Source organism: Podarcis melisellensis (genome assembly GCF_964234715.1).
Source record: "Podarcis melisellensis genome assembly, chromosome: 4".
In the NCBI taxonomy this organism is placed as follows: Eukaryota; Metazoa; Chordata; class Lepidosauria; order Squamata; family Lacertidae; genus Podarcis; species Podarcis melisellensis.
This window is the reverse complement of record NC_138531.1, coordinates 76717016-76732498: the sequence shown is the minus strand read 5'-3', so window position 1 is coordinate 76732498 and position 15483 is coordinate 76717016. Positions and strand designations below refer to the sequence as shown.

The following is a 15483-nucleotide window of genomic DNA, read 5'->3' as shown; positions in this document are numbered from 1 at the left end:
GTAGCAATTTTGGACTAATAGGGTAGAATAGCTCTTCAAAAAAGGATACTGTCCTGCCCATTCAGCCTGGTCTGGTTTGGGCAGGAGCAGCAGAACCACCTCTCCAGAGATGGGCTACATGAGGGAGCAGAACCATCTAGTCCATTTATGCTTGTTCCACCCCTAACTTCCTCTTTGTCTGGCTGTTTCAGCACTTTTCCTCCATCAATGGAGCACATTTTTAAAATAGGGCAATCCTGGTTGCAATGGTAGGGCTGTGTGAGGAACTAGAAAAGCCAGTGCTGAACATTGATGAGTACTCAAAGGTAGCAGTATGGTGAAGGGGGATTCCCTTGATGGTTCTTCTAGGATCTGGAGGATGGTACCCTTACTCTTGCAAAATGTTCCAAAATATATTTTATATTCTCTTTTATGACTTTGGAATTCTGAACTGCTCATCAGTTAAATGCCTCTTTCTTTTAAACAATAGTTAGTCACAACATTTACATGATGCATCTTAAATTAGTAGATTGCTTTCATATTTTGCTTAAACATCTGATGCATTTTTACAATAAATATAAATTTCCAGTATGTACTGTTACAATGCAGTGGAAGAATGGAGACCTTGTGAAGAGTGAGCATATGGTAACCAGAGAAATCCTTGTAAAACACGGATGAAATAATCTTTATACATCAAAATTAAATACTTTCAAAATTAATTGCTGCTTTTTTTAAAAGGTGGTTTATTCTTCCCCTTTAGGAATGGCAGAATTCTATACAGAAGAATGCAGGACTTGCTTTTATTGAGCTCATCAATGAAGGAAGGTAATTAATTTTAAAGCTTTTGGACAAGTAGTCATTTTGTATCTAATTCCTTTGGGTGATAATACTTTCACCATCTGCTCCAGGAAGACCAGAGGACAAACTATTTTAATTAAACAGTTTAACAGCAGGGAAGCTTTGCTTAGAAAATACTTCTCTAGTTAATACATAAAATACTGAACTCAAATGTTTATTTATCTAAGAACACCTATGCAATAGTTTAAAGTTGCTTTGAGATTTGAACCACCATCTTTAAGCAGCAAAGTCCACCCCACTCCAGATAGAATCTAAGAAACCCAATCTGCAAATCCATCTGCCGCTCCATCTGCTTTGGAGTACCCTGCACATCATATAGTAAAGTGTATTTGTGCAGTTAATGACAGAGCACTATTTTTTATCATAATTCCCTATGTTAGTTTGAGGTACTAGATTATAAAATAGATACTTTATGCATGCCAGTTCGTTGTGATGACAGTTAGAACTTTGGGTGCAATCCAGATTAATTATGTTTTAATTTGAATTATGTGGAATGTGACTTGCACTCTCAACTAAGTGATTTTAATGTTGATGCTACTGAATACTATGTTTTAACCCCCCCCCCTCTTTTTTGAGGCACCTTTTTAGTTAAGCTGCCAAGAGGACTATTTAAATTTGAGTTTGCCATATCTATGTATATTTTTGTTGACCTATTGGAGTAGTATGTGTAATCTAATCATATGGCTATATACGGAAATGAAGAAAGTATCCCTTCTAAAAAATTGTTTTTAAAGTCTATTTTTTTCTGAGGGTATAAGATTAACATGGGTGAAATGTAAGATCTCAAATTAATAAAACTTAATTTACAATCACTTGTGTGATACGTTTGAATAATACAGTAAGTGTAGTCAGAATGAAATATGCCACTTTTTGTAAATGTTTATAAGCTTTCTGAGCAAAAAAAAAAATCCTCACATTTTGTGTGTAGAAACAGAATAACCTGCACTGATAAATCACTTCTATCCACATGGATTTACTGTAATCTTTGTGCCAGAGGTCAAAGACTGCACTAGAGTTTTATCGCCATTAGAAGTCTTTGGATGCAAGATCAGAACATACATTAGCTAAGCAAACAAATGAAGAAAACTATCTCCCCTTTATGTCCTGGAATATACTAGGGGCTTCTAACATTTGTTAGTGGCATGATTCCTTTGCATGGTTTTGTCACATGAGACAATCAGATCTGTTGGTATATTTGATTCTATACTATAAGCACTAAACGAATCAAAATTTATTTATTGTGTGATTTTTTTAATGTATGGCTACATAAATAAAATATTTTCATTTTCTTAGTTTCTGATCATTAGCTTTTTAGGGGGAAAGTTGCTGCTTTTGCTGATGTGAGCATAAATGAATGAAAACAAAATCTCTGTAGTCACATTTTTCTAACCCATAGTTTTAACCAGAATACCTGTCAGATCATATGCATATAATTATTGCTAAAAGACTACTTTTTCTGTCCTGAGCTTTTGATATTGCCCTCTTGGTGGCAAAGAGGAAATTGTTATAAATATTTATTCTTCTTAATAGCTAAAGTTTGAATGCAATTCATCAATCATAGCTAGAGAATGCAATTGTGCAGTTGTCAACAATTAACAGGACATAAACAGTTGATGAATGTGCAGTAGAATTAAAGTGCTCCCTTGAACAGCCTGAAATTATAAACTGGATCATTTAAAGGAATCCAACAAAAGAGCTTTATAATTAAAACAAAGCAAGGTTAATGGAATGTAAAATTGCATATAATTACTATGCATTTATGATTGAATTTTAAATTATGAATTGAAGAACACTGCAAAAGAATTTGTGAATTGGATTTGGAATCCCTTTCCAGTTGTTATTTTAATTTCAGTAAGGTTATATAATCAAGCAAATCTTAGAAAAACCTGGCATCTTGCTTTAAACATTTTTGATTGCAAATTAGGCTAAACATAGAAAATTAGGGTTGGGTTTTTTATTTTAAAAAAATCCCAGTGTCAAGTATAAAATCAGTACAATGATCAGAGAGTATTCCCACAGCTTTCAGCATGCCCAGTGGATTTGTGTTTTGTTTCATTACTTCTATGAGCAAGTCATTTTTCAAACTGCCTGGGAAACCCCACAGAGTTTCTATGTTTCTATGGATCAAGATCTAGATAAAGTTATAGGCGGCACTCTTATTTTAGGATATGGGCCAGGATCCAAAGAACTACTTATTCATCAGGCAGTGTTACGCATGAAGCGAGCTCCAAGTCTGAATGATACAAGATGATGCAAAAATGGAATATGATGTATCTTCACCTGCACAAATGGGACCAACCTGTAGCCAAGTCTGTGTCTCTTATTCAGATCCAAATACATAAACCTTGTGTCAAACATTTCTAACTTTTCTTCTTTAAGAGCATTCTTTATCATTTTGATGAGCGCTGTAAAAAGTACATTTGTTTAGATCTTTACGGTACAAATCCTGTACTAAGATGCAAGTCCTATTGAGTTCAGTGGGCTTATTTCCTAATAGGTGGGTCTAGGAGTTATTTTGAAGTTAGAAGTTTACCACTAGCCTAAAATAAATAAATAAATGTGCTAAGCATTGTTTGGGTGCACATTCTGTTTAATGTTGGCGATTTGGCCAGTGTGAAGCTCTCGGGGGCATGTGCCATGCATAGAGCTGCCCATAAAATTGAATGGAAACAGCTTTGATCATCCGGAACTTGTGTGTTCATTGATACCCGCCCCTGCACCAGAGCTTCAGGATTAGGTTTTATGTGTGTATTGCAGTTAGTGTGGTCCAGTAGAGGCATGTGCAATGGTGTAGTTTGCTCCAATGTCACATTTTTAGAGAAGCATAGGCAGGTGACATGTAAAAAGAAGAAGGAGCTAGTTTTCCACAGACAACCAGTATGTTTCCTTAAAGGTAAAGGTAAAGGGACCCCTGACCATTAGGTCCAGTCGTGGCCGACTATGGGGTTGCGGCGCTCATCTCGCTTTATTGGCCGAGGGAGCCGGCGTACAGCTTCCGGGTCATGTGGCCAGCATGACTAAGCCGCTTCTGGTGAACCAGAGCAGTGCACAGAAACACCATTTACCTTCCCGGTACCTATTTATCTGCCTGCACTTTGGCGTGCTTTCGAACTGCTAGGTTGGCAGGAGCAGGGACCGAGCAACTGGAGCTCACCCCATCACAGGGATATTGTTGTTAGCCGCCCTGAGCCCGGCTTTGGCTGGGGAGGGCGGGATATAAATAAAATTTATTATTATTATTATTCGAACCGCCGACCTTCTGATCGGCAAGCCCTAGGCTCTGTGGCTTAACCCACAGCGCCACCCGCATCCCTTATGTTTCCTTTGGTCGGCAATATTCCTAAGAGCACCTGCCAAACACTGTAGAACAGGGCTAGGCAATGGGTGCCCCTACAGGTGTTGTTAGAACTGCAACTCCTGCCATTGTTGTTCATGACCAGTGCCGGATTTACGTATAAGCTAAACAAGCTATAGCTTAGAGCCCCACTCTCTTGGGAGCCCCCAAAAAATGTAAAGGAAAGAAAAAACTGGATATACCTTTCCAAAATATAAGATGAAAAACAAATAAAATAAAACCTATATACAGCAACAGTGTTTTGTGTTGTGTAGGCTACTATGATGTAAGTAATGGGCCCCGCCTGCCAGCCTGCTCCCTAAAATATCCCAGGTTTGCTCATTTCTATATATAGGGTGCCTACATTCTGCATGGACTGGTTGCATGGCAACATGTGCAAATGGCTTTAGATACCTATTAGGTGTATAAATTACCATATAGCATATATTCAACACAAAAACCAGCAACAATTTGTTGTTGACAAAGGACAGCTGGACATATAAAGGGCCCCATTACCTTCAGTAGCTTAGGGCCTCATCAAACCTAAATCCGGTCCTGTTCATGGCTGTGTGGACTGGAGATGTTGGAAGTCAGCATTGTTTTTTTTCTGGCAGTATGCTGTGCCGATACCCTTTTTTCTAGAAAATAGCACTGGAAGCTGGCATCCAGCAACATCTAATTGGCCACAGCTTGCCCAGCCCTGCTGTAGGATCCCAGAGTTGAATGCCTGCATTCTTTGCAATATGTTAAGAGATTGTGGCATAAACTTTGCAAACAGTGCAGGGCAGTGACTTTGAATGGCGCTGTATCTGAGGCCGTACTTGAAGATAGGGCAGAAGATTGAATGGGCAGTAGTTTAAATTTGCATTTTTCGTGACAGCCAATTTTAGGCCATCATGTCTCATTATGGCACCAAAGTGCACTTTATAAAGAAGGAAGCTTCTAGTAGAGAACATTACTTTTTCTGCAGCTTAGATTTTTTTTCTGAAACGTCTTCCTTTGAAGAACAGATACACAAAGGCAGGATTTTCAAAGCACTCATCACTGGCTTAAATCTGCTTCTGCTGAAGTCTGCGATAACACATTTATTGTGTTCTGTTGGATCAGACTTTTAAGCCAGTATTAAGCACTTGCATTTCATCCAGAGAATAGAGTTGGTTTCTGTTTCGTTTAAGGGGAACTGAAAAGGGAGAAGAAGAGATGATTTCAGTCATCCATGATTTTGTATAGTGGAATTTTTAAAAGTTTGTTTTGTTCAAATTGTCATTGGCAATGAACAAAAACATATGCAATTATAAAAGTTGATATGGCATTAATTAATTAATTAATAAAATTGTTATCTATCCTTTGGTAAATGCTTCCAGGATGGAAATACATAACAGCTAAAACACTGTACAAAAGAATCAAAACCAAAATCAAATATGCATAGAACTGTGAAAATCATCATTACAATACAGTAAAATAACATGTTGAAATGAGGTAAGGATCATTACAGCTGACTGAATGGTATGGAAAAAAGTACCGTATTTTTCGCTCTATAACACGCACCCGACCATAACACGCACGTAGTTTTTAGAGGAGGAAAATCCTCAGGCATGCCACCCGTAGGCATTCCCTCCATAACACGCACAGACATTTCCCCTTACTTTCTAGGAGGAAAAAAGTGAGTGTTATGGTGCAAAAAATACGATATTTGGTTGCTTTCTCCAGACATACATAATCCAAATAAAACAGTTGTTTATAACAACTACTAATTAATTATGGTAATTATGGCAATTTATGTTGGTAGATTTTGTCTGATTTTGTAGATTTATTACCAAATTATTGTTTCTTCGTGCTAATGTAAACAAATGCAGTTTCATGTATATTTACATTTTATGTATGAAATGTTTTTAATGAAGATACATTAAGACTGATTTCAGTTAACTTTTTCTCTCCAGACTATTGTGCCATGCAATGAAGGACCATATTGTACGTGTTGCAAATGAGGCGGAGTTTATCTTGAACAGGCAGAGAGCTGAAGATGTACACAAGCATGCAGAATTTGAGGTAAGTCCGGCAGCTGATAAAACTCTGGTTTTTCTGTTTTCATTCAGCTAGCATTTACACTGTAGCCTTTCCTTTCCTCACTTCCCACTTCGAGGTCCTCGTAGCTCCCCAAATCTGATCCAGAGGGCCACACCACATGCTTACAGAATGAGACTTCCTCATCCTTTCTTGCCCTCTATAACTCCCTACACACTCCTCAAATCCAATCCAAACAGTTTCCAAACTCTTCAGAGCAGATTTTGGGAGCACATGGGGCTGCTGGGGAGAACAGAGGAAGGGGAAGCCCACTCACATGTTGTGGGATACCACCCTGCGACATTACATTCTACTTGAATAACTGATAATTTAGTCATATAATTCCAATGATTGCATTTGCACCTTCCTCTTTTCAAAAAACACTAGTTTTTTATTTTGAAAAATGCTGTGAAAAGTCATTTATTTAGACTTTTGGTGCACTGTGATACTCTGAAGGCGGTCCCACTGAATTCAGTGAGGCTTCCTCTCAGGCAAGTAGTTTTAACTGGGATTATCAATGCAATGGTCATTGGTGCACGTGTGCCCACCAGTGCCTTTCCTTGTGCACACAGCAGCCCTTCCTCACCCCACCCTTTCCTACATTGCAGTTAGACCTTGAAAGGAGCCTTGTATTGTAGCCAACAAAATACATTGTCAATCCTATGCGATGTGGGTGTTCGAAGGGGTCACAGCCGAGGAGCTATGATGTCCCCAGCTATGATTCACACAAACCCCACAAATACCCCTGTGCCGCAATTAGACTTGAAATAATTTTTTTATTTGCTACATCACCCCTCCCTCTCTGTAATTAGGCTCGCATATTGGTTCCAATAAAATATTTTGGTTACAGAATCATAGAACTGTAGAGTGGGAAGGGATCATGTGGAATGCAGGAATCTTTTGCCCAGCTCATTGTCCCAAGAAGGTTGGAGCTCCTTGGTTAAAGGTTTGCAACCTTAGGCTGCAATTCTAAGCACACTTACTAGGTAGTAGGACCTGTTAAATACAGTATAATTTATTCCTAAACCAGGCTTCCTTAACCTCAGCCTTCCAGATGCTTTTGGCCTACAACTCCCATGATCCCTAGCTAGCAGGACCAGTGGTCAGGGATGATGGGAATTGTAGTTTTAAAACATCTAGAGGGCCGAGGTAGAGGAAGCCTGTCCTAAACTGATGTACTGTCACTATTGAGGCACTATTGGGTCACACTAACTTTCAACCACTGGAGGAATAGCAATAATCTATCATGAAATGTCACATAAGATCAAGGATGGGGGGGGGGGTTGTGTGTGAGATGAGGTTTATTGGCAACATTTGGCCAGCTCTCTTCACTGCATCTTTCTTATATGGTTTTGTTCTTTTCTGCATAGATTGAAAACAGAACTTTCCCTGATATTTTCTTTTTCAGTATATATAACCTTTACTTTATTCTGTCATCTGAGACAGCAGTCACTTGTCATATGGGATTGCAACAAATTTATTACGAAGCATATTCTGGATATTTTGAGTTTAGGTATTAAAAAAAAAATCACATTTGCAATTAAGTGTATGTCAGAGTGAGGTTTCATATTGCTTCAACAGTAAATAACATTTGATATTTATCAGAGCATCATGCAGTAAACCAAGATGACAGTAGAAGATTGAGTTATCTGCCCTTTGAAGAATTTGTTGCGGTATAAGATCTGTCAGAACCGTAGACAAAATGAGAATATTCAATTAGCTTCCAGCTTCAGTTAGCAAATACAATTTAGAATATTAACCAAATTCCCTTAAGGGAAAAACCTAAGTCAATTTTCTAGTAAGCAAACCAAGATCTTTCTCAAATATGAGATTCTTCAAATTTTTCTGTTATCTTGCTATTTCAAAAATACGATACTTTGGACAGGCAGTATAAACCTGTTATTTGAATTAATATTAAGAGAAGTATTTAAATAACCATAGTTAGAGATGGACTTCTAGGCATACTTCTGAGTTACAGACTTGTGTCCCCAGAAAACCTGTTCCAGAAAATTAGGAGTAGCTGCACAGAGAAGGAGAAATCTGGAATTATCTTGATGCACTCTTAGTAGCCCTTGGACGCACATGCATATAATTCTTTGAGTCCCTGCCTAAAAGGGCAAGGCATGTGATTAAGACATTTCTAAAGTACAGTACAGCCACATTTCAGATGCTTTTGATCTTTATATTTGTTTCTGTTGCTACATTTGTGCATGCATTTTTTAAATGAAACATCTGCTAGATACATAAGACTCAATTTCATATTTATTACTTATTTTGCTTCTGTTTTTGTTAACAATTACTCACCGCGTGAAAATCTTTTAAACCAAGTAATAGTTAAATGTATCCTTTTCACTAACCTTCCTTTTCAATGTTGTAAAGGTACAAAATCTGTGTGGTTTGACATAACTCTAGCTGTAGAAACTCTCATTTCGTAAATGTTATTGAGAAAGTCCAATTACTGTATTCTAGAACCACAATTTCCACAGTTAACATTCATTCATTCTGTTAGCTTCTGTAATTGCTCAGAATGAAAAATGAACATTTGATTTAACTGTCCAATGAGCTGATGAAATATTAACCTCATTACAGAAGAAGATCATTGTACTAATTGGTGCTTCTTGGTACAAGAAGATAAATTGAAAAAATAATTAACCCCATAATGTCTGTGCTCTCAAAATAAATTTAGCTAAACTTTTAGCATTACATAATGGGTAGAATATGCAGGATGCACAAATATATTTGCATGCATGCACACATATACAAAAGCACACACACTGCTTAGTATATAGATATAGTTTACTGATTAATCAGTAGGAAGTAAACTTGGTTCTATTCTCCAGTGTTCTGCCAATGGCCATTTACTGGTGCAATGCTGGGGAGAGGTGGTTTGTGGTGTGGGCACAGCCTGGCAGGGACCATCTTTCCTGCCTTGCACAGCCATTAGAAATGCGCATGCCTCCCTCCATGGCCTCATGAAACACTGGGAACTGGCTGTTTAATATGGCCAATGAGAGATGGGCTGGGTAGCTTGGCTGCAATGCCAGACCTGGTGGATGCAATTCTCAGTCAAGCCCACCTATATTTCATATAAGGAAATTGTGCTGGAGCCTCCAAGCTCAGTTCATTATGGGAATTCTCACTCTTCCACCCTTCATTGTTTGGTCTTGCCTGAAGGTGAGCAGGATTGGAATACTTGTTCGCCATATTCAACACCAGGGAAGGAACCCTGAGGATCATCTAGTCTGGTGGTTTTCATATCTAGTTTGGTCACATCTTTTTGGCTGATAAGGCACTGATTTGGATCCTTAGCCCATTGGGTACCCTGTTAAAGGGGTCCAGGAGGTGGTGTCTCTGTTCAGGAGACACTGGACACAGGGCCCGATGGAACATAGGAGCCTCCCAAATTGGCAGTCCTAGTGGGATTGCTCTGGTTTGATATACATTATAGGATGACCCTTAACTCAGGGTCGACCCAGCCAAAATAATCAGCAGGTGGGCTGGTTGATCCTACTTACGCAGTGCCTCTGCCACAGCCTACTGACATTTATAATCAATAAAGTTTTGGCCTATTTTCAGCCAACACCAATGTCCTGTGTCTTTATTTCCTGGCTCTCTCCTCATACTTGTCATGTGCATACTGCACTTGGGTCCACAATGAGTGCTTAACCTTACTTTTATTAAATTGTAATCTTGTGTGGGTGTTAAACTGGTGCTCAGCTCAGATTGGGCATTCATATACAAGCTGGAGCCTCTACTCTTCATGGCTCTCAGCTAGCTTACTTGCACATCCTCTTGAGTAACCTCATCATCTCCTCTGCTCCTGTTGGGGGAGGTATGTGGTGACCAAGAGCCAGCCAGGAGACCAGGCAGCTGCTGTGGGGATCTATCCTGGGACAAGAGTATCCAGATTAACTGGCTTTGAGAGATCATTAGCAGGGTGGTGATCTGTTGAAGGGTTCTGTGCCCCTTGCTCTTCTGGGGAGACATCAGCTTTGAAGTTTGAACAAGAGTAAATTATGATTTACCAAATGTTGATACTACAAGACACCATGGGTTCCCGCTATGTGAATATACTGGAGCAAACCTCAGGTTTGTGCCAGAGCTGCCCCATCCCCCATGATACAAGGTGAGGCAATCACCTTGGGTGGCAGAATCCACATGGACAACTTCTGAGGGCCAGGGACCAAGAGGGACTGCATGTGATGTGCAACTGGCTGCAGCTGGATGGTCAAATGAGCATATATCACAGACCCCTCTTGGGTTAGAAGAGGTATCTCACTGCTTGCACTCTTTTTGGATCCATTCTATTTAGCGCAAAGCAGGTTTATTAAGCAAATGTCACTGTACTTCATTTATGTATATATTATAGTGAATGCTTTTTAAAAAATAGCAATTGTGGAACATTCAGCCACTTTCCAAAACTGCCTACTGAAAAAAGAAACATGCTTTCCTTTTCTAGTCACAGTGTGCCCAATATGCTGCTGACAGAAGGGAAGAGGAGAAGATGTGTGACCATCTTATCAGTGCTGCCAAGCATCGAGATCATGTTACTGCGAATCAACTGAAACAGAAAATACTGAATATCCTAACAAATAAGCATGGTGCTTGGGGAGCTGTCTCACATAGGTATGTTGTTAATCATCGTAACATAATTATATGCTTCTGAACTGGTATTTTAAATGGATGTGTCATGTCTTTATAGTGAGCAGTCGAGACTGTAATGTAATTCACCAGAATCCGTTCCTGATCATACAGCTCAGCCTGTGTTATAGGCATATTCTGGTACTGAATGGAATCTTATATTTAGGTTGTCTGCTATCAGATGAGGAGTCTGCTGTCAGTTGCTGGGTTTTGCACTCAGAAACTCTGCTGCCATCACTTATTTTATTTATAAAATGAATGGTCCAGTCATCATGGCAGTGTCTCAGAACCAAAAGTGGCCTTTCAGTGTCTTACAAAATTCATTGTCCCTGCTTCCATGGCAAATATCTCCTGGTAGTTCCTTTGTTGGGTCACCCCAGGTCACCCCAAATAATTCATTTTTTGAAACATGAATCATGGAAGCAGAAAGAATTATGAAAAATAGTATGTGTGCATGCAAACACATAAACAGTTTATTGTTTATTATAATCACACAATTTAAGAGCCAAGAAGAAGAAAAAAATCTGTGGTGTGTTGGTATATAGTTGGCCTTATAGCATAGTTTTACTATTTTATTTTTCCCTTTGTGAACTAAGTGTTTTTATCAGGGTTTTTTTGCAGCAGTTTCACCTTTGTTCTCCTCCTCTCTTTTCTTATTGGGTCATAGTTATACTTTGAGAATGAGATTATTTGGTTTTGATTTTTTGTCCAGCACTTGTGGCATAAGCTTTTATAAACCTCACTTGACTTCACTAGATGAATGAAGTGTTATCCTGAGTTGGCAGTACAAATATACATGGGGTAATGATTTCATTTCTTTCCTGTTTTTTATTTCCTTTTCTGCATTTTATTTACTTCCGACTTTTGTCTGTCTGTCTATCAGTCTATAGATAGATGTATGGATGAACAACCTTGGAACTCAAGATAACACTTCGTTCATCTGGTGAACTGTAGTTCACAAATGCTTATGCCATAATGTATTTTTAAAAAATCCTTTAAGATGCCACAAGATTCCTTGCTATAGTTACAATGGACTTAATAGAATACTGGTGCAGTGAAGAGAACCAGTGGGTTAGGGTTATCTCTGAATATAAACTTTATAAAATGGACAGACGATGTGTATTAGGGATTGTATCAAAAAAGAGCATAAGAAACTTAATGGGGACATACTTTTAAAAGGGTAACAAAGAGTCTTGTTAAATTGAAAGAGGGAAAGAGGGCTAAATATCTTCAAAATGCTTGGAGATTAAGGGAAAACAGTTTCCTCTGAAAATGAAAGTATTGCCCAAACAATAACAAAAAGGGGAAACTCTGGCAAAAGAAATGTAAGCTGGAGAAAAGTGAAGGAAGAATTTGAAGACTATAAATTGTATCATTTTTTTAAAAAAATAGTACCAGTAGGAGGAGTCATTTCCTGATAACAGTGAAACCTCTATCTCTGCCAAAATCCAAAGTTTTATGGAAGTTCATGTTCTCTAGTTAGGATGGTAGCCTTTTATTGATATGGGCTGGTAATATGAATCTGCATTTGTGGAGTGAAAAGATAATGTTTAAACAATGATTAAAAGGAAATGATTAGAGACAACACAGCTGTAAAGAAAGGAAGTATAGATCATGAAAATCCTAAACAAACAGCCATCAGAATGACACAAATAAATAAAACAGTAGGCAAAGCTATCCTAAGCAGGACATGATGTTGAATGGAGAAAAAGCTGTCAAATAAAATGTCAGCTGAAATGCATGGTGCCAGATAAAAAGAGAAAATAAAAACTGAAGCAACAGGAGTGATTCTAGCTCAAATGATAAGGTTAAGTAAACACCAACTAAAAGTGAAACTGGATATTGAATGGTAGACATGAGAAATAATAATATAGAAAGGAAAGACTTTAGAAGGGAGAGGGGAAATGGGGGTGGGGAATGATAAAAGAGCTATACGATAATGAAATGAACAAACCTTTGAAACAAAGAGATTGAGACAGGACTTGCAGCAATTCAAACCAGAGGAGAAAGTATTCCTAGAAAATACATATTTCAACATCAAGGACATGAAAAGTGATTATCAAGTCATGGTAATTAAGTACGGTATGGGGATATTTAGATTAATGAAGCAAGAAAGCACATGAAATGATTGGAACAATCTACAAGTGTACTTCTTTCAAAAGGTTTGTTGTTATCTGCTAACACATCAATTTAACTCCTTGTAGTACATTTTAAATGATTCGCAGAATGCGTCTGCTAAACATTAAAACAATGATCCTAGCAAGTTATTTCAACTGAAAAGCACACAGTTCAAAGATTATACTGAAACTCAACATTATTGATTTCAGAAGGAGTTTTGATTCCCTTTCTCATTTCCAAAACAGGTATTTTATTTAAGACAAACGAAACACAGGTACAACTTCACCTCCTAAAACAAAAAGTGATTTCAGGTAATATCGAGGGAGAAATTGCATAACATCATTGAGTTGAAAGGGAGTTTGAAAGTCATCTGGTTCTTCCACTTCCATGTAAAATGCAACTACACTATGAAATTCCTTCAGTGAGGGGGGACCCACCACTTCCTGAGACAGTTTGTCCCACTTTCTAATAGTTCAGAGCTAGGAAGTTTCCTCAAACATTTAGTTGAATGCTGCTTCCTGCAGTATCTGCCTATTGGTTCTTATCCCACTCTCTGCCGCATCAGAGTACAGATCTCCATCTTCTGCCCGACAAACATGTATGTATGTAAATACCATTGCCCATGTCTTCCTTTCTCGAAACTAAGCTTGATTTCCTGGTTCCTCACCCTCCTGGCCACCCTCCTCTGGACATACTCCACTTTTCCATTGTTCTTCTTAAAATATGGCACCCAGAACTGGATGCAGTACTCCACATGCAACCTGAATCGCACAGAACAGAGTGAAACTATGACATCTCATGATGTCATAGCCCTAGGCTTCTCTTATGCAGCCTAAGATTGCATTAGCTTTTTCAGTGGCTGCACCACACTGCTTGCTCATGTTCCGAGTCACTAAAACTTCTAGATCCTTTTCACACCTACTGCTTTGAAGTCAGGTCTTCATTATTCTGTACTCATGCCTTTGATTTATCTTCATTTTCCTTAAATACAGGACTTTGCATTTATCTCAATTGATGTTCAGTGTGTTTATTTTGCCCAGTCTTTCAGCTTCTCAATATCATTTGGATCTAATGCTGTAAGCTTTCCTGGCCCTCACTCAAACTCAGGTTTCTGTTTCTTCCAGAAATTTAAATATGTAAATCTAAGCGTTACAATGGTTAAAGTGACGGTAGGTGAATTGCATGGTTAAGCACACACTGAGATGTTGATCCAACGAGTGACAAACCCTCTGTCTCTTCCTTTGAAGAACAGGGTGGGCATAAGCTTTCATACAGCGAACAATAGGTTGGTCTGGGCAAGCAAACAGATGCTTCCCAGAGTGTGCTGGAGCTGTGAGACTTGTTCGTGCCAGTGCTGGCATCTCTATGTATCCAAATTACTCTCAGGCATCTCCTCAGGAGAAAGCTCCTCACCGACAGGAATGACAGGAGGAGCTGGCAGCATGGGCAGCAGCTATCCCTTTAGGGTACTAAAAGTGTTTGAAAACACAGGAGTGGGACACCTGTCTGGCAACCCACTTGAACCTTCTCCAGGATCCATCTCCTGATTCTCTCAATCACCAGCCCCTCCTCCAGCTGAGACATTTCTTGAGGGCCCAATTTCACCCCTCCCCTTGGTTGTCTAGCTCCAGCTCCTTGATATCCTCCCCTTCCTATTCAGGATCCTTCCATGACATCTCCACAGAGCTCATGGCATAAACTATCCCTCCCAGCTCCATGTTATCTGCAGATATTGATAAGCACTCCCTATGCACCCTCATCCAGGTCATTTATAGAAATGTTGAACAGCACATGGCCTAGACAAAGCTCTGTGGCACTCCACTTGGGATGTCACTCCAGGTTGACAGAGAGACATTAATGAGCACTTACTGGGTATAGTAATTTAACCAGCTGTGAATCCTATTAACCATAACATCGTTCAGCCCACATTTTACCATCTTCTCAGCAAGAATTCTCAGTGTATAATTTTACTATATAATAAAGAAATTAGAAAATCAGGAAATGGGTGCTTAGTTTCTGTATCAATTTGCATTTAGGATTAATTGCATGATTAGCTTTAATTGTACTCAATATTAAGGAGATGAAGAGAGGATGTGGTAGTTGAGGTGAGGTGAGGTGAGGTAGGTGGTGGGCAGCAGTGCATCTTCTCCTATGTATTATTCCCTCTGCATACTCATTCCCCTTATTATTTTAAGGTGCTGAGTTAAACACTTTGCTGTTTAAACAGAATTGGATAGTACTTTTAACCGATTGACCAATTCATTTCACTGCTCTTTAATTTTGTTGCTGGCGATTCAGCCTCTTTCATCTTAGAAGTCACTCATCCTTTATATCTTCTTTTAAAATACATTGTATATTGCTTCCAAAATTCTGCTTATTAGGCATGACATCAATACAGTGGTACCTTGGGTTACAGACTCTGCTAACCCAGACATATTGCTTCAGGTTAAGAACTTTGCTTCAGGATGAGAACAGAAATCGTGCTCCAG

General features: G+C 38.8%; 1 protein-coding gene across 3 annotated transcripts in view; it reads left to right on the top strand.

Annotated features, from left to right (window-relative positions):
* NBEA (neurobeachin) overlaps nt 1-15483 on the top strand; it is a 341694-nt gene that overhangs the window by 134727 nt on the left and 191484 nt on the right. For all 3 annotated transcript variants that reach the window (XM_081909292.1, XM_081909293.1, XM_081909291.1), the window contains 3 exons: nt 740-804; nt 6112-6220; nt 10695-10861. In XM_081909292.1, coding sequence (XP_081765418.1) covers nt 740-804; nt 6112-6220; nt 10695-10861 — 341 coding nt within the window. The remainder of the gene's footprint in view (nt 1-739; nt 805-6111; nt 6221-10694; nt 10862-15483) is intronic.